Source organism: Chlorocebus sabaeus, chromosome 20 (assembly GCF_047675955.1).
Source record: "Chlorocebus sabaeus isolate Y175 chromosome 20, mChlSab1.0.hap1, whole genome shotgun sequence".
Classification (NCBI taxonomy): domain Eukaryota; kingdom Metazoa; phylum Chordata; class Mammalia; order Primates; family Cercopithecidae; genus Chlorocebus; species Chlorocebus sabaeus.
This window is the reverse complement of record NC_132923.1, coordinates 50,793,939-50,821,743: the sequence shown is the minus strand read 5'-3', so window position 1 is coordinate 50,821,743 and position 27,805 is coordinate 50,793,939. Positions and strand designations below refer to the sequence as shown.

General features: G+C 35.3%; 1 protein-coding gene across 1 annotated transcript in view; it reads right to left on the bottom strand.

The window, feature by feature from the left end:
• COL24A1 (collagen type XXIV alpha 1 chain) overlaps positions 1–27,805 on the bottom strand; it is a 390,023-nt gene that overhangs the window by 342,078 nt on the left and 20,140 nt on the right. The window contains exons 3-5 of the mRNA XM_007978084.3: positions 21,218–22,587; positions 11,672–11,725; positions 8,969–9,022 (exon numbers count right to left, since the gene is read on the bottom strand). Of these exons, the coding sequence (XP_007976275.3) occupies positions 8,969–9,022; positions 11,672–11,725; positions 21,218–22,587 (1,478 nt within the window). The remainder of the gene's footprint in view (positions 1–8,968; positions 9,023–11,671; positions 11,726–21,217; positions 22,588–27,805) is intronic.

Genomic DNA, 27,805 nt, shown 5'->3' with positions numbered 1-27,805 from the left:
TGTTGAATTTTATTAAAAGCCTTTTCTGCATCTATTGAGATAATCATGTGGTTTTTGTCTTTAGTTCTGTTTATGCGATGAATCGCATATTGCTTTGCATACGTTGAAATAACCTTGCATGGCAAAGATAAAGTCTGCTTGATCATAGTGGATAAGCTTTCCAATGTGCTGCTGGATTCAGTTTGCAAGCATTTTTGTTGAGAATTTTTGCATCAATGTTCATCAAGGATGTTGGCATACAGTTTTCTTTTCTTGTTGTACCTCTGCCAGGTTTTAGTTTATGATGCTGGTATCATTTAATGAGTTAGAAAGGAGTCTCTCCTCTTCAATTTTTTGGAATAGTTTCGGTAGGAATGGTATCAGCTTTTTTTTTTTTTTTTTTTTTTTTGGACATCTAGTAGAATTTGACTATGAATCTCTTTTTTTTTTTTGTTTGGAAGGCTATTTATTACTGATTCAATTTTGGTGCTCATTTTTGGTCTGTTCAGGAATGCAATTTCTTCTGTGTTCATTCTTGGGAAGGTGTGTGTGTGTCCAGGAACTTACCATTTCTTCTAAATGTTCTAGTTTTTGTGTATAGAGGTGTTTATAATATTCTTTGATGGTTACTTGTATTCTGTGGGGTCAGTGGTAATATCTCCTTTGTTTTTTCTAATTGTGTTTATCTGAATCTTTTCTCTTTTCTCTTTTATTAGTCTAGCTAGCAGTCTATCTATTTTACTAATTTTTTCAAAAAACTAGTTCCAGGATTTGTTGATCTTTGAATGATTTTGCATGTCTCAATCTCCTTCAGTTCAGCTCTGATTTTGGTTATTTCTTGTCTTCTGCTAACTTTGAGGTTAGTTTTCTATTCGTTATCTTTTAGTTGTGATATTAGGTTGTTAAATTGAGATATTTCTTTTTGATATGGGTGTTTAGTGCAACAAATTTCCCCTTAATACTCCCTTAGCTGTGTCCTAGAGATTCTCATATTTGTATCTTCATTCTCATTAGTTTCAAAGAACTTCTTGACTGCTGCCTTAATTTCATTATTTACCCAAAAGCTGTGCAGGAGCAGGTTATTTAATTTCAATGCAATTGTATGGTTTTGAGCAATTTTCTTAGCCTTGATTTCTAATTTTATTTTGCTGTAGTCCAAGAGAGTGTTTGGTATGAATTAAATTATTTTGCATTTGCTGAGGATTGTTTTATGTCCAACTGTGTGGTCGATGTTAGAGTATGTGCCATGTGGTGATGAGAAGAATGTATATTCTGTTGTTTTGGGCGGTGAGTTCTGTAAATGTCTATCAGGTCCATTTGATCCAGTACTGAGTTCAGGTCCTGAATATCTTTGTTAATTTTCTGCCTCAATGATGTGTCTAATACTGTCAGTGGGGTGTTAAAGTCTCCCACTATTATTGCATGGGGATCTAAGTCTTTTCAAAGGTCTCTGAGAAGTTGCTTTATGAATCTGGTTGCTCCTGTGTTGGATGCATATATATTTAGAATAGTTAGGTCTTCTTGTTGAATTGAACCTTTTACCTTTATATAATGCCCTTCTTTGTCTTTTTTTGATATTTGCTGGCTTAAATTCTGTTTTGTCCAAAATTAGGATTGCAACTCATGCTTTTTTTCTGTTTTCCATTTGCTTGGTAGATTTTTCTTTATCTCTTTATTTTGAGCCTATGTGTACTACTGCTTATAAGATGAGTCTCTTAAAGACAGCTTACCATTGAGTCTTTGTTCTTTAGCCTGCCACTCTGTTCCTTTTCATTGAGACATTTAGCCTGTTTACATTCAAGATTAGTGTTGATATATGTGGATTTCATACTGTCTTCATGATGTTAGCTGGTTTTTATGCAGACTTGTTTGTGTGGTGGTTTTAAAGTGTCACTGGTCTGTGTACATAGCATGTTTTTGTAGTGGCTGGTAATGGTCCTTCCTTTCCACATTTAGTGTTTCCTTTAGGAGCTCTTGTAAGGCAGGTCTGATAGTAATTAACTCCCTCAGCATTTGCTTGTCTGAAAAGGATATTATTTCTCCTTTGCTTACAAAGCTTAGTTTGACTGGATATGAAATTCTTGGTTGGAATTTTTTTCCTTTAAAATGTTGAATATTGGCCCCCAGTCTCTTCTGGCATGTATGGTTTCTGCTGAAAGGTCTGCTGTTAGGCTGATAGGCTTCCCTTTCTGGGTGACCTGACCTTTCTCTCTAGCTGCTTTTAACATTTTCCTTTCATTTCAACCTTGGAGAATCTGATGATTATGTATCTGGGGGATGATCTTCTTGTGAAGTATCGTACTGGGGTTCTCTGTATTTCCTAAATTTGAATGTTGGCCTCTCTAGCTAGGTTAGGGAAATTCTCATGGATGATATCCTGAAATATGTGTTTCGGGTTGTTTCCATTCTCCCCATCTCTTTCAGCAACACCAGTGAGTCATAGATTTTGTCTCTTTACATAATCCCATATTTTTCAGGGGTTTTGTTCATTCCTTTTCATTATTTTTTCTCATCCTTGTCTGACTGTCTTATTTCAGAAAGCCAGTCTTCAAGCTCTGAGATCTTTCTTCGGCTTGGTCTGTTTTAACACATGTGATTGCATTATGAAATTCTTTTATTTTTTTTCAGCTCTATCAGATCAGTTACATTCTTTTCTATACTGGCTATTTTGCCTGTCAACTCCTGTATCATTTCATTGTGATTCTTAGCTTCTTTAGGTTGGGTTTCAGCTTACTGCTGCATCTCAATGATCTTTGTTCCTATTCATATTCTGAATTCTATTTCTGTCATTTCAGCCATCTTAGCCCAGTTCAGAACCTTTGCTGCAGGGTTAGTACAGTCATTTGGAGGAAAGAAGGCACTCTGGCTTTTTATGTTGTCAGAGTTCTTGTACTGGTTCTTTCTCATCTTTGTGGGCTGATGTTACTTCAGTCTTTGAAATTGCTGTCCTTTGAATGGTTTATTTTTCTTTTATCCTATTTGAAGCACTTGAGGGTTTTATTGTGGTATAAGGCTGGCTCAGTCAACTGGCCTCATCTCTGGATGATTTTAAGGGGCCAAGGCTCAACTCACAGCTCCTGGACTACATGCTCTAACTCTGAGGGACTGATATTGGACCTTGACTTTGTTCTCTGGCTCTTCAAGGTTTGGAACCCACTGCAATGTAGGGAGCTAAGTTCCTGGACCATTGGTCACAGCACTCCAATGGGTAGTGCCAGCCAAAGTGTTTCATAGGGTGGTAGCAGCAAGATCTGTCTTTGTTTGCACATGCCAGCAGAAGTGGCAGCGTGGCAGGATGCTGGCGGGTACTGAGGGACCAGCCTCCATGCAGGTATATACAGCAGTGGCAGAGGTAGCATGACTCAGGAAGGTGGGGGTCACACTGGTGGACTGGTGGTGGTGTTAGCACAAGGGCGAGGCACTGGCAGGTGCAGGACTGTGTGTGCCCTCTGTGCGTGTTTACACAGGTGGAGGTGGCTGCTCAGGGTGGGAGAGGGTCCACTCTTCTTTGTGCCTAGTTTCACTCCAGTGGCAGTGTTGGCACAGGGTTGGGGTGCTGGTAGGGGCGGGGCTGGAAGACTCTATGCCTGCCGGGGCTCCGACTGCAATGGCGGTATGGCAGAGGGAGGGGAGGTGGAGTGCACACACGCCAGCAACAGTGCCATGGCAGGGTTCACATGCAAAACCGGTGGAACAGGGAAGGCAAGATCTGCCTGCACACACATGCATTGGCAAAGCAATACAGGGAGTGGCCGTGGAGCCTGGGGATGCTGCAGTGGGGGAAGCAACAGGTCGGCTGTTGCATGTCAGAGGGCTGCTCTGCTGGTCAGGCACAGTCCAACAGTGCAGGAGTTATGATGCGGGCCCCCAGGGCCCCAGCCTGGCTGTATCTGTTTGCAGTGCAGCACTGGGTGCCCTAGGAAAGGCCAGCAGATCAAGGAAAGCTCAGATCAGACCGGCTCCATCTGATAGGGAAGACCACCCTGCAGAGTTTACAGCTGGGTTAAAGTTCCCCCAGGGGAACAGTTCCCCTAGGGCTAAAGTCTCCTATGGGAGCAAGTGGAGCTTAGGGGGACTGGCATTCCTGGCCATGCTCCACTACAGATGCTCCTGCACCAAACCCTCTGGGCTCCACACTTGCTGAAGTGCTGCCCCTACCATTTATCTAAGCAGCTCTCCCTGCCAATCAAGTGGCTGTGGTGGTTGATGGGTCTTCTCCTGCCGGGATTCCAGAGGCCCATGGTGAAAGCAGGTTGCTCCATGCCAGTTCAACTCACCTGTTCCCCAGGAGCTGGGGTCCATGATAAGTCCTGATGGGAAGTAGCCCTGTGCAGGATTCCCAGCTTCCTCCCTCTTCCACCCAGCTTCTGTGTCTTCCCTCTATCCACTCTCCGTGCCCTTTCTCTACAGATCTGTTAGGAGTGTGCCAGTCATCCCAGTCTTCAGTGGCAGCTGTTCCATCTGGCTGTGTCTAGTCAGTCATCTTGCCCAGCTCCCATATCATTCTTTACATTTTCATAATGTTGGACTGACTATTTTTTATGGCAATCTGACCCACTAAAAATTCTTATTGTGGGTAAGCATCTGTACTTAAGATATTTATTTAATTCATATGGAAGGAAAAATTGTACTTCTAGTTAAGATAAATACATGATGGAGACATAGAAAAAGACAGTCTTAACCAGGGATAGAACATAGCACCAAGATACTACTCTTTGGTGTTCAATACTTAATATATATACTAATATATTAAATATTATTAATGAAACATTGTTACTGTGGGTTATTAAGGCTAGATGTTTTCATTTAACTGGATTAAATTTGAAAGAACTATTGGCCCTGACTAAATTAATATAGGATGTGAATGTTTGTAGGAAGGTTTTAGGCTTCCTCCAAGAAGCATTTTTTGGAAAAGAACTATCTTGACCACAGATTGCCTGGACTGGAATTGTAAGCACATGGTAGGCTGAAGATACAGACTCTATGTGCATTCATCACTCATGTTCAAAGATCTATAGCATAATTTTCCATATTTAATTAATAGCAATGAACATTTCCATCACCCTGCAAATAAATAGAAATATAGTTCATTTAATAGATAAATATGACAAACTATACACCCAGGTGGCATTTGATAACAAGAAAAAAGCCATTCTCTCTGGCAAACAGGAAATGGAATTTACTTTCTTATTTTTTTTAAGAAGAACATTATTTCTACCATCAGTCTCCTGATTTCAGCCAATGATTTCAGTTAATGATCCCCGTAGTCTTTCTCTATTTTAAATCATATTAGTTTTAGATGCTGAGAAAAATTGCTGCATATCCACTAAATTTGTGTGTGGCACTTTATATTTCTATTATTTAGCAATTTAACAATACAATCCTCAGGGATTAGGAATCAGTTTCACTCCTCATAGAATGTCTATATTACTATCATTATCTACAGGATAACCTAAAACCTTTGAATATAACTACTTTGTTACTATTACTAAATAAATTCATAAAGTCTTTAAGTTAGTTAACCCCACCACTATCCTGCCTTCTTAAGGTGGTATTTTATAAAAGAATTCCTCATTGTGTTGGGAGAGACAACCTTGCGTGAAGAAAAGACCAAGACATTTCCAATTTTGTCTCCCCCTCTACCACTTACAAACAGTGTTACCTTGGGTAAGTGCTTACTGCTCTCAAGTGTTTTCTTCAGTGCAAACCAGAAGGTAATAAAGCCTGCTCTCATAGTACTTATGATTGGGATAAAACTAAAGAGATGTCATACATAAAGTAAGTGGCAGATATTGGATGAAAGGATTATAAAGTATAAAGCTTGAATGTTCTATTAATTCTGATTACTCTAAAAATGCATGTTAAGTACCTAAGAAAATCGTTTTCACAAAATCAAATACTACAAGATTTATATGATACATTTGTGACACAATGGTAATTTTTAATACCTGTCACAAATCTACTGTCTTCTACAAATATATGCAGTTAAATCATGATCAGTTTTGGCTAGTTTGGACACAGTTATCAAATCCTCAAATTAAATATTAATTAAAGACTATTGTTCAGGTTTATATGACTAAATTCCCAATAGGCCTAAGTTTTTGCAAAATAAATGTAGGTTTTTAAATCCCTAATATGCGGGTTCATGAAATATCTTATTGGTGAATAGTTATAGTCAAAATTAAGTCCATCCTACTAAATATAATATTAAAGAAGACTCTTGAGATTACATTTTCTTCTCTCCTAGGTTATCTCACAGACATATATTAATACTAAACACTATTTAAAAACACTGTTTTTAATATTTTTAAAATTTATTTTGATACATATTTTCCATAATTTGATATACTCTTATAATCAAATCAAGGTAACTGGGATCTCTATTACAATGTGTTTAATCTTGGAACAGAGATAATTTTACTTTGATACAAAGTTCTTCATTTTCTCAAATATTTTTTCTCAATATTTATACACATTTTAAGAAGTCAATGAAATAAAATACTTTCCACCATCTCTACGTTATCTCTCCTCACTCTATTTTCAACATGTTTTGTTTGTATTCGCTTCTATTCTGAAACAGCAACAGTGCTTATTAAGAAAGGACTCGGGCTGGTCGCGGTGGCTCACGCTGGCACTCCTCAGGTGGATCACCTGAGGCCGGGAAGTTGAGACCAGCCTGACCAAAATGGAGAAACCCCATCTCTACTAAAAAAAAGATTAAAAAAAAGAAAATTAGCCAGGCATGGTGGCACACGCCTGTAACCCCAGCTACTCAGAAGCTCAGAAGGCTGTGGCAGGAGAATCGCTTGAACCCCAGAGGCGGTGGTTGCAGTGAGCCGAGATCGCACCATTGCACTCCAGCCTGGGCAATAAGAGCAAAACTCCGTCTCAAAAAAAAAAAAAAAAAAAAAAAAAGGATTCTCTAAAAGGAGTAAACTGGTACTTGCCACTGCGGATTGAGAGATAAATTACAAGAGTGCCTGTTTGCTACTGGCTGAAGTATTAGGTTGGTGCAAAAGTAATTGTGGTTTCTGTCTTTTTAATATGCAAAACCCGGAATTACTTTCGCACCAACCTAGAAGAGGGAGAAGAATAAAAGCCATGTGGAAATTCCCCTCTCCTTTTTTCTGTCTCCCTGGATCTTGTGGAGAGGAGGCAATTAGCAGGAATATAAACCCACTATAACTTCAGCCCTGTGGAGAAATATAATCTGAGCCCTTACAGCTACTTTAACCTTACTAGACTAATTATAAAGTCCCCAAATAAAGCTCGAAGGGCTATGAAACCACAAACTCAAAAACAAATTCCTAATTTCTTTAGAAAGCATCTATCTTCTTCCCTATTACTCATCCAGACTTGATTTTAAAGATTGGTTTTTCCTCTCTGAGGCCCTTTTATTGAACTCAAAACAATTTTCAACACAGGTGAGAAATTTTAGAAAATTTAGATTTGAGTTATCCTTGTTATATGCTATTATTACCTATTAATAATAATGATACTACTTATGGCTTCATAGCACCATGTTAAGAGCTTTACTCACATTAATGTATTTAGCCATCACTATAGCACTATGACCAGGTAGCATGATTCTCCCTATTTTACAGAAAAGGAGAGAAGCTTGATGAGCCTAAGCAAGCAATTTGCTTTTAGCCATTCAAATTGAAAGTGCTAAGACTTGCAACCACATCTGTCAGACTCCAAAACTTCTGTTCTTAACCTCAATCTATATGATTTCATGTCTACTTCTGAATGTGATCACTGATAAGCAGAGGGGTGAGATCCTCAAAGATTCGTGAAGTGACTGGCAACCAAGATCCTAATACTTATCTAATCTGTTCCCCAACCTCTGTCATCACTCATATGCACACTTTTTTCTTTTCTCCTCTTCTTAATGCAATAGACTGAATGTTTTTCCCTTCAAAATTTATACGTTGAAACCTAATCCCCAATGTAATGATAGGTGGAGCTCGTATGAATGAGATTAATGCCCTTATAAAAGAGACCCCAGAGATGTAGTTAGTTCCTTCCATTGTGTGGTGACACATTGAGAAGGCTCTGCCTATGAACCAGAAAGCAAGCCCTCAGTAGATACTAAATCTTCTGGTGCTCTAATCTTGGACTTCCCAGGCTCCAGAACTGTGTGAACTGTGAGAAATAAATTTCTGTTGCTTATAAACTACTCAGTTTATGGTATTTTGTTATAGCAGCCTGAAAAACTAAGAATATATATATTGGGAATGGGAATACTTTATTTTATATGTTTTAAGGGAATGGGAATATTTTATTTTATATCTATTTATTTAATATATTATATATAATTGAAATGGGAATCTTTCATCTTAATGGGGAAGTATGGGAATGGAGATATCACTAAATATAAAATATTTAGTGATATCTCCATTCCCATACTTCCTCACAAGGTAATCAACCTGTGTTCCTGTATTCTTCCATACATTTTTCTATGTTCTTACTACTATTTATCACACAATCATCTATCATATGACTATCATATAACTATGTACACTCATATATATAGATTTTCAGGTTAGATGTTTTCATAAACATTTGATCATTCTTTAAACATCCTCAGTTTTTTCAGGTAAAAATAATTAGGGAAGTGTGGAGCAGGTAAATAATATTTTATTTCCTTGGTGTTTATTTACAAATTAAAATGACCCTTGAGTAAGGTAAATTACTCAAATCATAATCTTATATTTCAGAGGTTTCCATACATTGCCATCATATTTTTGACAATAATGATTTTGGAATACTAAGCAGGCCTATACCTGATTTTACTACCAAGAACATAAATCTAAGTATGGTGGGCTTTCAGAGGAACCTAGCTCTCTGCCAGGCTAAGACAATGATGTTGAAGAATCATGCTCTGGAGATGATAGAGATCTTTGATGTATCAAGACTGGCCTTAAATGTTAGGGATCTTCTTTTTAATGTCAGGAAAATCATGTGATACTCAGTAGTAGTCACTTACCTTTGGACCAGGTAATCCAGGTAACCCAGGATTTCCATGTGGCCCTGGTATGCCCTGCAAGTAGTGAAAAAAGTCATCATTCTTGGAACATATTGGAAGGGAACAAAGTACAATTGCTTACTTTCCTGTCAACATGTGTTATCCCTTTCTACACTTGAGTTTTTGCTTATTTTATTATGTATGCCTTAAAGACCTATTTCCTTTAGCTTATCCCCTATACCTACCCAAATTATTCTTCAGATGTCAACTCATTTTTAAATCCTAGTCACAAGAACATGAAGCAATATCTTTTTCCTACTAACTTCTATAGAAATTTCTTCATGTAAAATTCATTTGCCAAGTAATTGTATATTGCCTCGGGACATTTCTTATACTGTTCTAATCTGTTGCTTAAATACTTTATTGCTGTTCTAACTACCTTATGACATATTCTATTTAGCCCCAGGATTATAAATTCTTTGAAAAGAGACTCTTAAAAATATTACTAGTGTAGTACTTAACACATTGAATGGCTACATTCGATTAATATTTAGCAATTTGATTTTGCATCACTGATAAATTATATAATCTGAATTCAAAACTTGATTCCATTTCTGAGTACCTACTATGTGCTAGGAACTGTTAATGTTTTGTGCCTCTCATTACTAATCCTTATAACAATCCTGCAAAGTTATTATTTTTACTCCCATTTAAAAATCAGCTCATACAACCAGTAAGTAGAGGAACAGGTCACCCTCTCCAAGAAAGGCTTCCATGTCTCCAGGCTCCCTACACTTACTTCAATTTTGCACCCTACTTCTGTGCTCTTCAGTCATACCTCCCTCTTAACACATAACATATAGTTAATAATTATTTGTCTCTTCAATTCTGAATTAATAGAGCAGAATGCTTCAGAAAGGCAGAGATGTCAGCAATGTGAATATTGAAAATACAACTAGCAAGATGAAAACTAAAGAAAAAAGATTAAATTTTGGCTGGGTGTGGTGGCTCACATAGTAATGCTAGCACTTTGAGAGGCCAAGGTGGGAGCATTACTTGAGCTCAGGAGAGACCAGCCAGGGCAACACAGCAAGACTTCATCACTACCAAAAATCAAAAAAGTTTGCCAGGCATGTGGCCTGCATCTGTAGTCCCAGCTACTCAGAAAGCTGAGGTGAGAAGATGGCTTGAGCCCTGGAGATCAAGGCTGCAGTAAACTATGATACCCATCACTGCGCTCCAGCCTGGGTGACAGAGTGAGACCCTGTCTCACACACACACAAAAAAAATGGTTAGATGTTACGACTTATGTTATTGGTAGCCTTCAAAAAGTACATTTTAATAAAGTATATGTAAAACATTTATGGGGATTAATGAATAAGTTGCTTATCTAAAAGTAAGGACAATGGATATAAATTATTATTTCACAAAGCTCAGTAATGCAAACAACAGTGAGCCAAAACAACAGCTTTCAGAAAAATTAATATCAATGAAAGTTTGGGATTTATAAAAGAGGGTTAACTAGTTGGTTGTTGCCAAATAATATAAAATTTACAGAGAGAAAACATGTGAAGCTGCAAATTTTAAGTTAGATAATGTGAAATTAGGAACCCAAGTAAAATAATTCACCTTGAGAAAAACACTCTTTCTTCCTTAAGGGAATGAGAATTGGACAAATAAATGGAAGATAAAAAGTAAATTATGGAAGGAAACTGCTGTATTATGAGAACAGATGGAGATTCTGAACCTGAAGTTCACGCTGTTGAGAGAACAACCTTAGCAGTGGATAGGGAATAGAATTAGTATGAAAATGGGCCCAGTTTCTCAGAAAAGTAGGATCCAAATTCTCACAGAGAGGTAGGAGGATGGGAATGGTTCATGGACTAGAGGAGAATGAGCAAGATTTAGGAAGGGCTACACAAGAAATGTGATAGGTCATCAACTACAGAGAATTTGTTTTAATTCAAAACAGCTAGAGCCCAGTGAGAATTCATCTTAGGCCTCAAATGGACAAGAGTTTGATGTGACTATGGACAACTTAAAGTAATATTTTAGAGTAATTTTTTCCTTATAGTCTTTGTATGTTAAATAAAAATCAGAATAAAAACAAAGTGGATTATATAAAAGGTATTTGCATTTGTCATACAATTCTTTTTCTAACTTATTGAACAAAGGCGTTTTGTAGTAAAATATCCACACTTCTCTTAGGTTTGAAAGAAACTAATTTTAACACAGCAATAAGTCTTTTGTTGGGCCTGTGTAATGTGAAAAACTACTGCTGATCTTTAATGCAGCTTTTTCCCTCAGGGCAGTTATTTTCTAGTCAATAGCTTCAGAATTTTCCACTATGTAATCCAGGAATGTACTGTTTTAAGGCAGCCCACTCCTCTTCATTTCCCCAAACAAATGAACCTCACCTTAGACTACTGCGATCACTTTATAAGTAAGAATAATGTTATAAGTAGCACCAGAACAGCCACTAATTTACAAATTTGATCATCTTTGTTGGACACATTCACGGAGAATGCTTTGGCTGTGTGTTTACACTCAAAATAAACTAGGCTACATGTGTTCTTAAACTTCTCTTGAATTGGCTAAGGTAGGACTAAGTTTGAAGATCCAGGCAGGTTTCCAAAGGAAGTACATACTGTACAATACTAGAAAAAACATATTAGAAAGTTAAAAATTCTCACTGCCAGCAGGAAATGTAGCCCATCTACTTACCCGTGGACCTCTCTTCCCTGACGGACCTGGGATACCTGCTGGACCAGGTGGACCCTTGGAAAACAAATGCCAAGACATTAGGCATGATAGTAGATGCATTTTTTTCTTACAGGTCTTAATAAGATTTCTACCCAAAGACAACTGTTTCTCAGTTCCCAGTTCCCAGCTGATGATGATTTTTAAGTAACATGAACCCCCTTACCCTAATCGGCAGGGGTGAGTTGAAACTCAAGTGTCCTCTTTAATTGGGTCAGAAATGGCAGCAGGAAGTCTATGACTTATGGTTACAGCCACCGTATCTGGTTTTTAAAGGGACCACAACTAGTAGTTTTGTGGGTAATTTTTTACCTAAATTTACTTTCACTGCGGAAGGAGGAATTCAGTTTAGGGTTTGGAGACCAGCAACTACAAGGTTTTTCCAAACACAATTTAAGATTTGCTTTGAAAAATGAAAGCACTGGCCATTTTATGTTCTTTTAAAAGAATTATACCAAGGATCTGTGTAACGTGTTAAACTATTATAATGAAATTCTTCTTGTATATCCATTAATAAATCTGACTTACACCAATTGCAGCACACCAGGAAGTCACTAATAGAGTTAAATGATTTATAAAACAAACTAAGAAAGCAAAAACTGATCAATTGTTAAAGTGTTCTGAGTTATTTAAATGTTAATTTTTAAATATATCAAATAAGAAATAGGACACTACTTCTTTACTTCTCCATATAATGTTTTATGTTGTCTTCTTTACTTTAACAATCAACTGTGGAAGAATAAATGCTCATTTGTGATATGGTTGAACACATATTCATTCATTCATCTGTTCATTCATTCAATTGTTACTGAGCACTCTGAGATATGGCATTGTTCTCGGTGTCTATATAGCATACACATACTCCATTCAACAAATATTCATTCATTATTGCAGTAAAAATAGTACACACTTCCAAATTCGACACATCAGGGTTAAAATACTAGCCTCACTAGTAACAAGGACTGTGACCTAATGTGCTTTATTTTTCTTCATTGTAAAATGTTTATATATCTATGCTGATTGCACATAAAATAAAGAGATGAATCCAGGTGAAATCATATGTACTTGCCAATACATGACAGTTTTTTAACCTACAATTTCATAATTTCATACAGTTTAAACTGCAGCATGGCCAGGTACACCTAAAATGTACACTGAGTTTCAAAGGAGGAGAGGGAAAATGGATTGATGGGAAAGGATCATTCCAATTCAAAAACACAGAGGGAAATGAATAAATTATGTTGAAAAAAATAACAGTTATTTTACATATTTCTCATCTCACTTTTTTTGATATTAATTACTCCTTGAAACTTTCTCTTTTATTAGAGTCATTTGCAGTTTTCTGATATTCATTATATATTTCAGACTGTCCATGTTTTTCCTTTAGTTGTATTTTTTCTTCTCTTACCCCCTAAATTTATAAAACTTTTCATATATTTCCTAATACTGAGAGAGAAATGCTATTTCTATTCAGCTTCTAACTGAGGGCATTCTCCTTCCTCAGCTGTTCAAATATTTTAGCAGCCATTATCATACCACCAGCTTCCATCAAATCTTGATTTTCACTCATTGTCAAGAAAAATTGACTTTCTTTTCAAGTTAATTCTGGTCCTGTTGTTATAATCAAAAAGTTAGCAGCTATTGATTTGAATTTAATTTCCCAAAATATAAGAGCCAGTAGGAGAAATTGCAACTAAAATGAAAAAGAAAATGGACAGTTTTCTTTAAAAATGTCTAGTTTGGTTTAGTGCCCTGTCTCACTATTTGTGACAAAAGAAAACACTATTCCATTCACATCAGAAAGGCAGTTTGCTATGGCTTGCATTTGTGTCTCCCCAAAATTCATGTGTTGAAATCCTAAACAAAGTGATGGTAGTAGGAGATGGGGACTTTGGGAGGTGATGGGTCAGGGATTAGTGTCCTATAAAAGAGGCATAAGGGAGTTAGTTCATTTTGCTCTTCCACCATGTAAGCACACAGCACGAAGGTGCTGTCTATAAACCAGAAATCAGGCCCTGACCAACTACCAAATCTGCCGGCACCTTGATCTTCAACTTCCCAGCTTCCAGAACTGTGAGAAATAAATTTCTATAGTGTATAAGCCTCCTAGTTTATGGAATTTTGTTATAGAAGCCTGAACTAACTAAGATGCAATTAACATTAGATACTGGGGGGAAAAGAAGGTATATTTTATGTCATGATTTAAATATTTGAATTGTTTAATACGCACTAAATTAAAATCAATTCTCACGTCTTCATAATCTTGCGGTTTCAAAATCTTTGACAACATATTATTAATAGGCATTTTCTAGATACCAGAAAAGAAAGATAATTTTTATAGCATGACATTTTTGAGAAGAATAAATTACTTTCTATAAATAAGGTTAAGTACTAAGAAAGGCACTTTAACTTTCAGATTATTTGTTATTAAGAGAAAGTACAATTCAATTTAAAGAGCAATGGTTTTGCAATCATACAATGTAGATTCAAATGATGCCTCAGTCATTTACTTGCTGAATAACCTTGGATTAGTCAGTTACCCTTTCTAAGCCTTAGTTTCCTCATCTTTAAAATATTGATGATAGAAATTTACCTTTCAGGGTTATTGTGAGTATTAAAGCTGTTGTATATAAAATACCTGTCACTGTGCCTGGCAGTGATAGTAGTTAACCAGTAAACTGTAGCCTAATTAACCTTTTTTTTTTTTTTTTTTTTTTGAGACGGAGTCTCGCTGTCACCCAGGCTGTAGTACACTGGCATGATCTCGGCTTACTGCAATCTCCCCTTGTTGGGTTCAAGCAATTCTCCTGCCTCAGCCTCCTGAGTAGCTGGGATTACAGGTGCGTGCCACCACGCTCAGCTAATTTTTTTGTATTTTTAGTAGAGACGGGGTTTCACCATGTTGGTCAGGCTGGTCTCAAACTCCTGACCTCGTGATTCCCCCACCTCGGCCTCCCAAACTGTTGGGATTACAGGTGTGAGCCACTGTGCCTGACCTAACTAATTTTTTAAGGTATACATAAGGCACAGCAATCACTGAGTAAATGTTAGATATAATTATTACGAGGGTAATATATACATTAAGGTAAATCTATTTGATAGACCAATACTTCTAAAATATAATAACCCCTGGTCAGTTAACATTGGAAATCCTGCATCTTACATTCCTTTTTGAATTTATTCATTCACTCACTCAATAAATATTATAAAACATCAAGCCCTCCTGGAGTTTGCAGTCTAGAAAAAAACACATACATTAACAGATAAACACGCAATTACAAATTTTACTTAGTGATATGGAGGAAAAGAAAAGGCAACCAAGAAAGAGGTTAACATAGTGGACCTAATTTTTATTGTGATGTCAGAGAAGGCTTTTCTGAAGAAGTATTTAGTTAGACCTAAAAGACTAATAGGAGCTAGAAAAGAGAAGAAAATAAAATTCCAGAAGATAGGAATAAATGAACGAGGGCATGAGTAAAACAAAACAAAACAAAACAAATAACAGACACAATCATTTTGAGGAATTAAAAGAAAAACTAATAGAGTAAGGGGAAAAGTGGGGCAAGAGGCAGTTGTAGAGGTAAGCAGGGGCCATATCACATACCTGCACAGGTCAGGATACAGAGTTTGAGTTTAAGTGCTATAACCTTCTTCCACTGAAGGATTTAAGCTGATAAATAATGTTATCTGATTCATGTTTGTAAAAGATCACTAGATAATTTTGGTAAAAGATGTCAGAGTGAGAAGATTTTTCAGACTACTCTCCCTCCCTCAAAATCAGCTATAAACAACAAGAAGCACCAAAAGAAGAAAACATCATCTCCTCTGAAACACGGATCATAACCACAAACCACAAAATGTGAAGATTATCTGCCCAATACTGAGGAACTTTGGAGTGAAGGTGTTGAGAGAGAACCAAAACCAAAAACCTCCTCAGACCTCAAACCTTGGATACATATTCGTCTTCAAAATCCACTTCAACAATTTTTTGATTATGATAAGGTTTAAGGGAATGGGCCACAGGAAACATGATTCATGACCCAGTAAAAACCCAACTTCAAAGAGCCAAGAGTAGAAAAGGTGGAGCTGAAGAAGAAAATACCATTTTTATGATCCACAACCAGAACCCTCTCTGGTGAGAGGGGACAAAAGACAAGAAGAACACAAATCACCCTATCACTTCTGAGAGAACCTGTGATACAAAAGGCTTCACAACAAATTGTGTGTGAACATGAGAGGACACATGCCTCTGGGTAGAAGAAACAACAAATATAGTAAGATGGTGTTTCAGGCAGCAATCTAAATTTGAGTCTGTGTACCATTCCACCTTACTTTCCTATGCCTCTCCCTATACCATTCTGAAACAAGTCACCCAGATAGAGTTGCCTTTATTTTAAAAATGAATAATAACCAGAGAGCAATCAGTAGAGGATTTATAAATAGATGCTGGGAGGAAGGGAAAAGTGAGAGGACAGGAAAATAAATTTAAAGAAGAGCAAAGCTGGAGGCCTCACGCCACCTGACTTCAAACTGCAAGGCTATAGTAACCAAAACAGCATGGTACTGGTACCAAAAACAGATATATAGACCAATGGAACAGAACAGAGGCCTCAGAAATAACACCACACATCTACAACCATCTGATCTTTGACAAACCTGACAAGAACAAGAAATGGGGAAAGGATTCCCTACTTAATAAATGGTGCAGGGAAAACTGGCTTGCCATATGTAGAAAGCTGAAACTGGATCCCTTCCTTACATCTTATATAAAAATTAATTCAAGATGGATTAAAGACTTAAATGTTAGACCTAAAACCATAAAAACCCTAGAAGAAAACCTAGGCAATACCATTCAGGACATAGGCATGGGCCTATGACTTCATGACTTAAACACCAAAAGCAACAGCAACAAGAGCCAAAATAGACAAATGGGATCTAATTAAACTAAAGAGCCTCTGCACAGCAAAAGAAACTACCATCAGAGTGAACAGGCAACCTACAGAATGGAAGAAAATTTTTGCAATCTACCCATCTGACAAAGGGCTAATATCCAGATTCTACAAAGAACTTAAACAAATTTACAAGACAAAACAAACAACCCCATCAAAAAGTAGGCGAAGGAGATGAACAGACACTTCTGAAAAGAAGACATTTGAATAAATGACATTTGAAAAAACAGACACATGAAAAAATACTCATCATCACTGGTCATCAGAGAAATGCAGATCAAAACCACAATGAGATACCATCTCACACCAGTTAGAATGGTGATCACTAAAAAGTCAGGAAACAACAGATGCTGGAGAAGATGTGGAGAAATAGGAACGCCCTTACACTGTTGGTGGGACTGTAAACTAGTTCAACCATTGTGGAAGACAGTGTGGCGATTCCTCAAGGATCTAGAACTAGAAATCCCATTTGACCTGGTCATCCCATTACTGGGTATATACCCAAAGGATTATAAATCATGCTACTATAAAGACACATGCACACGCATGTTTACTGTGGCACTATTCACAATAGCAAAGACTTGGAACCAACCCAAATGTCCATCTATGATAGACTGGATTAAGAAAATGTGGCACATACACACCATGGAATACTATACAGCCATAAAAAAGGATGAGTTCATGTCCTTTGTAGGGACATGGATGAAGCTGGAAACCATCATTCTGAGCAAACTATCACAAGGACAGAAAACCAAACACCCATGTTCTCACTCATAGGTGGGAATTGAAGAATGAGAACACTTGGACATAGGATGGGGAACATCACACACCAGGGACTGTTATGTGGTGGCGGTAGAGGCGGGGGGATAGCATTAGGAGAAATACATAATGTAAATGCAGCAAACCAACATGGCACATGTATACATATGTAACAAACCTGCACATTGTGCACATGTCCCGTAGAACTTAAAGTACAATAAAAAAAAAATCTACTTAGTACCATTCTTTTAACATGAATATTGTTTTAACATTAATTCACTAACAGCAACCTTTTTATTAGCGCATAATAAATAGAATAATTGTTAATGTGAAAAAAAAATAATTTACCAGAAGAGGAATTACTTCATATAGCAGATAAAGAGTTCAGTTACATAGTTCACTACATATTCAAAGAATGTCAACATGACATTAATCTTCAAAAATAAAGCTCAAAGAAGAGTTGTGAAAGATTTTAAAAAATGTGAAAGATTTAAAAAAAAATGAGAGAGAAAAAAAGAAACTATTTGATGAAAGCCATGTCAGAGCAATAAAAACTGATTGAATAGAATTTAAAAATCAATGAAGGGATAGGAATATATAGAATAAATGAGTTCACACAAAAGGAAATGGAAAAGAGCAATCATGATGACACAGTTGTAGAGAAGATAATAAATACCATTCATCATCACAAATGACATTTGACATACACAAGCTTGTATGCCTGAAGAATTTAGAAAAATGGAACCAAGCAATATTTGGTTATTAAAAGGGGAGGTCTTTCTATAACAAAAAATAATCTTCTGATCAAAAGAGTATTCCCCCAAAAACCTGATTCAGAACCTAATAGGTTTAAAGAACTTCAAGGATACAGAACTGCATGGTATATAGGCAGGAAAAAATTGTCACCTAAAAGTAGGAAAAAACAGGCTGGCTTCAGGCTTTTGAGTCACATCTACTTCAAGAAGCAGTAAAACAATTCCTACAAGTTCATTATTTTATCACCATTCAGTCTCTCATTAGCTCTCTAAAATCTACCTTTAGTCTTCTACACTGTGCTGAAGTTAGGATTCTCAAAGTTCAACAATGACTTTTTCACCAAAATATACAACAGATTACCCCTTTTTCTCAGTCCTCATTCTCTTTGACTTCTCTCTTTTGGCCGTGCTGATCAATTCCTTCTCAAAAGTCTCTTCTTTGGCTTTTTGACATTGCTTCTTTTATATTTTGATATTACTATTCTTTTCTCCTGTCTCTCTGACTTCTCATCACATTTTTGCTTTTTCTTTCTATAACCAAAAAGCAAACATCCCCCTGATTTGACTGGTGACCCTATGCCACATTCCTCTCTTTGAAAATCTATCCAACTCTAGAGTTTCAACTATAATATCAATAGGAATACTCCCAAATCTATATCCCCAGCCTCGACATCTCTTCTTTACTTCAGCTTCTTCAACTCTTCTAACAGCTGAATTACCAACAGTTCTTTAAATGTTTCATTTTTCTCTCCTAAAATTGACTTTCCCTCTTAATTACAGTTTTTAATAATGATATCACCATGCTCTCAACCTGCAGGCTTAAAATTTGATAGTCATCTTTTATTCTTTTCCTTTTTGCTTGTTCCCTAGATCCCATTAATTTCCTAGTTCTACCAAATCTTCCTCCAAAATCTCTTGAATCCGACTTTTCCTTTGCATTTTCACTGCTGCCAACCTAGATAATGTTCTAGGCCTTTAACACCAAGATGGTAACAGAAACTTCCTATCCTTGGCACTGTTACCAGACCAACTTTCCGATTAATATCTCTGCTTAGAAACCTACAAAATTCCCCTTTGAGAACAAGATAAAGTTAGAATGATCATTTGACAGTTAAGAATGTCCACAACCTGACACCATCAAGCTTGGATCTTTATTTGTCTGCTTTAGAGGAAGAAAACATGGATTCAAATCCTGGCTCTATCGTTTACCAACGATGTCATTGTGGGCAAGTAAATTAACTCTTTGGGCTTCAGTTTCTTCACCTGAAAAATGAGGATAACACTACTAACTTTACAAAGTTCTTTTAAGATAATATATGTCAAGAGACTGGTAGAGCATCTTCCACAAGGTACTCAATAAATGATAGCTATTATGCTGTTATAAAAAAAAACTCACCTACTCCTCTCACCTATCAAAATCTTACCCATTCTTAGAGCTTAGGTCATAACTAACTTTGTCCACAAGATCTTATTCTGAACAGCTCAGCTTTAAGCGACTTTTCAAAGAGACTCCATCAAAAAAATACTACTTTTTTTAACCTTTGAACATCTCTAGCCCATACACTTACTTTGCATCTCTCTGCAACATTTATCCTACTTTATCACAAGATATATTTAATAGTTATAAATATCTTCATTATGAAATACAAGCTTTTTCTGAGCAATTACTGGGTTATACATACTATGTGTTCCTGCCTTGCATATAGCAGAGACTAAGTAAATATCTGCTGAATATTACTGTTTCACCTGCCAATATTGAATGACTATTTTTGAATTTATAGAAGAGATTGACGCTCATCTGATCAGACTGACTTTTTCTGAAGAAAGCAAATTACTTCTATAACTATTTGCTTAATATGACATGTCCAGTGATTCAATTTTATGACCAATATGTTGATAATTGCCATAGTTGAAGAGTTTATTTCTCTATAATAGTATATGCTTCATATTTTATTTTTAAACCTCAAACATTTACTCTAGCAAGAGTGGCTCAATACCTATCAAATCACTTTTAGGAATAACCATGAAGGAAACACAAGCTAAAAGAGTGACTTCACCTTCTCCCATTCTATGATTTCTAGAGCTAAGCCAAAGACTCAAATTTTATTTTCATTAAATAAATACTTTAAGATATATTTTAGTCTACTTGAAATTTTGAAAAAAACAACTTCCAAAGACATAAAGGTAAATTATACAAATATGAAGTGTAAAAACAATATTTCCAACACTGTGATTTTAAATGGCTTTGAGTGGTTTTTAAATGATTTTAGAAATTTTTAAATGTTGATCTCTAATTCCCACCTATACAACAAAAGAAATTCAAGGCTGAAAAATTCAGTCTATTATCTCACAGTTTTGTTTATATGATATTAAACAAGTGCCTTGGGTTTTTTGTTTTTTTTTTTTTTACCCCCGCCCCACATTGAATTGACTGATAACTGGTTCTCCTTGTGTTAGGCAAGGGGAGCTTTAATTAACCCATAAATATAAATTGACCATATCACTAAGGACAGTCAATGATTCATTACACAATAATCTCTATCTAAAGTAAGTTTTACACCCTATTTTAATCTATTTGATGCTATTTTGCTGTAATAATATTTAATAGGCATATTTAATGTATTTTTCCTTAATCTACCATATTTTTATATCCTTCTCTTAACATGACTATGCATTCTCCTACGGTTTTCAAAATATAAATATATTATCTATACTTAGCAGTTGAATTACTGATTGAATTTCAACTGAACAAGAAAAACAAATAGTTTGCCCACTACTTAACCAGAATGAAGTAACCTTTTAGCCTACCAGTTGAAGAACAAAAGCACAATATTTGAGCCAGGGTTACATTCTGGCAGATGTGTTACAGCAACTATAAATTCACTTACCGTGCCAGAATGCATTTCTGTGACAGATTTTATCTATTATGTATTGTTTGGTCCAGAGAACTCTCTTTAAAATGTATTTTAAAGAGAGTTTAAAATGTAAGTTAGCGTATTAAGAGATACTAAAAAAAACAAAACAAAACAAAACAAAAAAAAACTTACGGGAAGTCCAGTGTCTCCTTTTGGCCCTCTCAGATACTCCATTTCGAGCATTGTATTTAGATCCTCATAATAATAATAATCATAAAGCTCAGTTTCATAGCTATTTTCGATGGGATAAGTAGCATCAGGATAAAATTCACCTTCTTTCCTTAGATCAAGGTGATTATCCACAGACGGTTCATTTGACACTCTGTACAAGCTTGTGTTTAAAATCGGTTGCATTTCCATGAGTTCATTAGTATGTAGATTTGCTGTGATAGCCTTCTTGAGATTAGTAATTGTATCTTCTGTTATTTGTGGAAGAATAGATGGCATCTTCTTAAACAGTGACAGACCAGTTACTCTATCATCATGTTGTGTGATACTGTCAGATATGTTTAGGAGAGAACTAAATTTCTCTTTGGTATTCATTCCTGCCTCACTGATGCGATGAGGGGTCACTGACAGGCTTAAATTTGTCTGAGTATCTTCCTCAGTGATCATTTCTTTGGCCTGAATCCCATGGTTTGTGAGATCCACAGCAGAGACATTTCCTGACTGAAGAGAAGATAACTGAGATCTTGATATCTGGTGTTCTCGTCTTTTATACACTGTTTCAGAATCATTATTTATGATATTTGGAATACTTCTGCCTTCAGTAAATGTATCCTCTGACAGTACTTTTTCAGCAAATCGTTTGGGCGGGGGAGAGTGTTCCAGTATCTTAGTTGGTATGAGAGTTGTATGAGGAAGGCTTGTTTCAGGTTGGTATTTGTCTGCTTGGCGACACTGCCGTTTCACATATCTGCAGTAGTCTGCAGATGCTTCTGCAGAAGGAATAATATCTAACTGACATACTATTCCTTCAAAATGGACAGAATTATTATTCATACTTCCTAAAGTAAACACACTATTAGAATCAAAGGTCTGAACTTCTGAAATAGTCTCTGTGCTAAAATATTTCTTTCCACACTCAACAAACATTGAGACACTTTGGTTTCTAATAGTAATGGCAAATAAATGCCATTGCTCATCATGAACACTGTAGTTGAAAACTACAGCCTCCTTTCCTCTAATGTGTACTACTAATTTTTTAGGTAGTAATTGCACTCCTAATTGCAGTCTATTTTTATTTCTAATGCTGAAGAGAAATGCATTGTTCACCCGATGTGACTGTAACCCAGTTAATATTGTAAATGGCCGCCCTAAGTTGACTGGTAAAATTTTCATGAAAGGTGTCTCAATATAAGCATCATTTTTTAAAATGACGCCTGATTCTGTTAAATGGACCCCCTGAGGTAATGGTGTAGATGATGCTGGTACAGCAGTCGCTGATGATGAGTGTCTTACATCTTTGCCTCCAAGGCCTAGTTGATGAAGAATATCTATGCCTGGAAATTTAAAAAAGAAAGAGAGAAAGAATCTTACTTTTATGCATTCATGTGTTCATATAAATGTTTGAATATGAGGAAATCTTCGTTGTAGCAACAATAATTTCTAAAATAACCATGTTCTATCAATAACTAATTACGGGTAATGAGAAATAGGGAGGAGGAGAATAAGCCATTGTACTCAATAATTTGAATAAAGTACATGCTCCTCCCCCTACACACACACCAATCTCTAAACCCAAAACTTATTTATTATTAGTTTATTTATTATTTTGGAGACAGGGTTTCCATCTGTTACTCAGGCTGGAGTGCAGCAGCATGATTATAGCTCACAGCAGCCTTGAACTCCGGGGCTCAAGGGATCCTCCCACCTCAGCCTCCCAAGTAGCTGGTACTACAAGGGCATGCCATCATACCTGGCTAATTTTTGTATATTTCATAGAGACAGAGTTTTGCTCTATTGCCCAGGATAGTCTTGAACTCCTAGGCTAAAGCAATCCTCCCACAGCACTGGGATTACAGGTGTGAACCACCACACCTGGCCTCCAAAATTTAATTAGTTTAGCTCTCTTGTTTTCCATTTGACTAGGATTCTTATTTGTTACTTCAATGAGTATACATGTTCAAAGATTCCCAGATGCCATTTGGTTCTTTAATTTAGAACTTAAAATTTAATGACATCTATGTTAAAGTGAAAGTGGAGTCATACTTCCAAAGATAATTGTGATTTGGAAAGCATTTTATAAATTAGATTCACAAGATCCCTTAAAGTATAATTTTTCAGGCCGTTTTTCCTTCTAACCTTCTGGGAATTTACAAGTTGCATGCAACCTTTCCCAATGCCTACTATCTTAAGTGTGTGCTACACTTAAAGTACTCTGGTTACCAAAGTCCTTTGATAATTCCTGGATAAAAGAATTTAAATTCATTTTATTGGCAATCACTCTGCTTTTTCTGTTCCTTCCAAGCTTCTCTTTCTTCCACTTTTTTCCAGTCCTCCAGAGTAACTTTTATCCAACTTTTAGACTCTTTCAATATCTATTATTGAATATGCATTTTACATAATATGGATTTGATATAATTATGGATTCATCTGATTTATTATTCATTGTAATACTACCAATAGTATATTGTTTGTCTCCTTTACCCAATTAAAAGCTTCTGGAAAACTGGATCTGTCTGATTCATTATTGGATCTCTTCAGCACCTGCCTTGCAAATAGTCCTGTAATTTCTGAATGAATGAATTTGCCCCACAGCAATCTGACCAGGGCTCATATTCACCTCTGGAGTGATATAAATTTAAATATCACTTATAAAAAATGACGAATTCTGTCTTTAAAATACAGAATGGCAGAGTCAGCTGTATGATCTTTATTATTCTTTGGGTTATAAATTTCCCATCTGTATCTTTGCATAAATATAATCATCTCCAATCAGAAATGTTAGAGAATTGTGATAAATGAAAAAAATAAAAGTTTTTGAAGATTAGCCAGGAACATTTGGCATCACCTTACTTTTTCCTTTTGTAGGAAATTAGTAGATATTTGATAATGCATGCTTGTTACAAATAACAAAAATAAGGGAGAATCTCAGTTCCCAAATCTCACAACTGTGTACAACAATGAAATTACTGAATGCCATTCCTGTGTAATCTAGCAATGCAATTTAAATGTTTTCTAACAGAGATCTTCGCAAAACACTCAAGTGTTTTAAGGTTAGAACAACCATCATTTTATCAATAAAATAGTTGTAATTTCATGACAGTTTTAAAGGATAAAAACATTTATATCTATGATATTGTATGACAGAGTGTCTCAAACTTTTCCACCAAAATATTCCTAACACCAGTATAGAATTATATGCACCTCCAGGAATTTAGGGAAATATTTCAAAGAGTCCCCATATAATCACCAAAGAAAACCTTTGACTTCTTATGTTTTATCGTCATAATTCATGCAAAATTTAAACTTTAATGCATAATATGTCTGGTTGTTTCAATATACAATATACATTACTTAGGAGCTAAATCAGCTAATTGTACTCATCCCCAATCTTCAGTGAAAACTTACAGTGCTGAAACTAGCTATGTTAGTCTGTGACATTGGATATCCTCACCCAGGGTTACCTAACTCTAAGGGTATGCCTAGCTCAATCTGAGAAGTAAACTATGGAAGGAACACTGCTTCTGTGGAAATCACAATGCTTAAATTTAAAGTATATACGATCATAAATTATCAGAAAGTTATAATTCTGAGATACCAGATAAACTACATATATAAAAAAGAATCATACATGTGTTATATCAAGGGCTGCACGCTGCCCCAGAAACATCTCCCCTTGCATTTATCAAGAACCCCTGCCATCTAGTGCTTCAAATTTCTGATCCTATTATACAGAAATATTATCGGGAAGAGTATTATTTGAAAACTTTAAAAAGCATATATGTGTTTTCAATGTTTCTTTATATGTATGTTTCCTCCAATTCTATTTTTAGTGGAGCTTTCATGACAAATAGCTGTTTTATAAAAATCAAATGTGTTTGAACACTTATTACTGAATAAATTTCCTGTTATTGAACCATGATTGCATCCCTAAAATAAAATCTTATTAGTTTTACGTTATTCTCTTGATACCTCGCTGGATTATTGACTAATAATTTTATGTAGAATCACTGCATCAATATTTATGAGTTGACTGGTCAGTGTTTTTCACTTATTGTCTTATCTTTATCAGACAATAATACTGAAATTTCATTATTTTCTATAGCCTAAAACAATTTCAGTAACCTTTGAAATTACATTTTTCCCCAAAAAGTTACAAAAACTCACCTCTAAACCAAATTGATAATGTTGGCTCTTTCATTGATAGCGCTTCATCCACTTTCCTAATCTCTTCTATGTTAATTGATTTATTCTAATTTTCAACTGCATCTTGAGACGATTTTAGAAATTTACATTTTTTCTGTGAAATAATAAATTTCCTCTAGGCTTTCATATGTATTACCCAGAAATCTTCACATAATTAATAATCTCTTATAATTATTTTTGTTTTCCTATGCCTGTGGCCCTCTGTCTCATTTTTCCAATTTTGAATATTTTGCTCTATTTATTCTTAAGTCGGTGTCATTACTGGTCATTTCAAATCTATACAGCCTTCAGATTTGTTTATCTACTATTTTTTTGTTTGTTTTCTATATCATTAACTTTAGCATTTATCTTTATTATCTCTTCCCATTTTATTTTGTTTAATTTTACTCTTTTTCTAATTTCTGAAGATGAGTAATTAGTTCTTTATTTTTCTTCTCTTCCTTGATAATGAAGGCGTTTAAGCTATATATTTTCCTGAGTGCTGCTTTAGCTGCATCTCATAGATTTTGATATGTAGCATTTGCATTTTTGTTGTTTTCTGGAAAATATTTTTATTTTTATTTTCTCTTTGACCCAAATGGTTTAAGAAAAAAGGTTTTTATTTTCAGTTGGAAAGGTCTTTTTGTTTTCTTATTTTTGTTATTAAAATCTAACTTAATAGTATTATGATCAGAGAATGGTGTCTAATCAGCACTTTCTTTTTTAAAACTCAATTAGCCTCATAAGTGATCAATTTTCAATAACATTTCATAAGCACTTGGAAAGGTGTTTCAAGGTACAAAATTTAATACATACCAGTTAGTTGTACATCATTGTTTATGTAATTTATATCCTCTATATTCTTGTTTATTTTTATACAATTAATCTGCCACCAACTGAGAGGTAAAGTCTCTTACCAGTAGTGTGTCTATTTGGTCTTTTCTCTCTTGTGGTCTTTGCTTTATGAATATTGATGTCATGGTTTTTATGCACAGATAATCATACAGTTCACATATTTATTGAGTACTGCCCCTTTCAGAATTACAAAAAGAACTTCTATGTCTAGTTTATTGGGTTTTTTTTTTTTTTTTTTTTTTTTTTTTTTTGGCGTTACCTTAACTGGTGGTAAGACTAAGCTTCCCTCAATAGACTTTCTTTTTGTTTACATTTGTCTGATACACCTTTGCCTTTGTTTTTGTCTTCATCTACTTTGAAACACTGTGCTTTAGGTAAAGAAAAGGGGTTTGTATTTCTTTTTTGATCCAATCTGAATTTTTTCTTTGAATATATAAACTAAATCTATCTACATTTGCTAATACGATGTTTTGTTTAATCTGTTGTATTATTTTATGTTTTACCACTTTAATTTTTTGAAGTCTTTCACTATGTAGTTTGTTTCCTTTGCTTTACTTTGTATATATCTTTTGAGATTTAGAAGGGTTTGTATTTTTATTCTAAGGGTTTCCTTTAAAATTTTAAATGTATATAATGCCCCTAGTCCTTTCATTAGACATATCTATTACTTCTTTCCTTTGAACAATGTTTTATTTTCCTCCCTTTAACCCTTTCCCATACCCTCTAATATTAGTCAATAGGAGTATCTTTCTTAGTGTTTATCTTTTCATTGTTAAATATCCTTATATTTCTTTCATCTAATTTACCAACCGTATAATATTTAATGCCTAGCTTCTTCAGATACGGCAATCAGCAAAATTAATCTACTCTCCACATGTTTCCTCTCTTCTACTATTTTTCTGTAATTGTACCATTCCTACATTATTAGTTTGTATGGCATTTATATTTTTTCTTTTTCCCACATTTTCTTTTGACAAATAGAGCTGGACTTTTGTAGTAGCTTCTCCAATCACTTCTCTTTGGCTGAAGTTTATCGTCTATTAGTTTCCTCAAGAAGGGTTTATGGGAACAACATTTCCCGAGTGTTGGACTTTCCAGAATTGATTTTTTGTAGACTTGTACCTTAAATTTCGTGGGATATAAAATTATTTCATGATACTTTATTTCCTTGAATATCTTGCAACTGTAGTTCCACGGTTCTCAGGTGGTCCTTCTAAATCTGAAGTCGGCTAAATATTTTTCTCCTTATAAGTGACTCCGTATTTTTACCAACATTCTCAAAAGAGTTATTCTTTATCTTTGAAATGCATTAATTTTATTAGAATATGGCTCCATATTGACCATTCTTGATAAATGTTTTCAGGTGCTTAGTATGCACATTAATTGCATAGATTCAAGTCTTTTTTTAATTTACTTCAGCAAACTTTTCATGAATTGTATCCTTGAATATTGGTTCTATTTCATGGTTTTGGTTTTCTTCTTTAAAAACTCCTATTATGAGTATGTTGAATCATT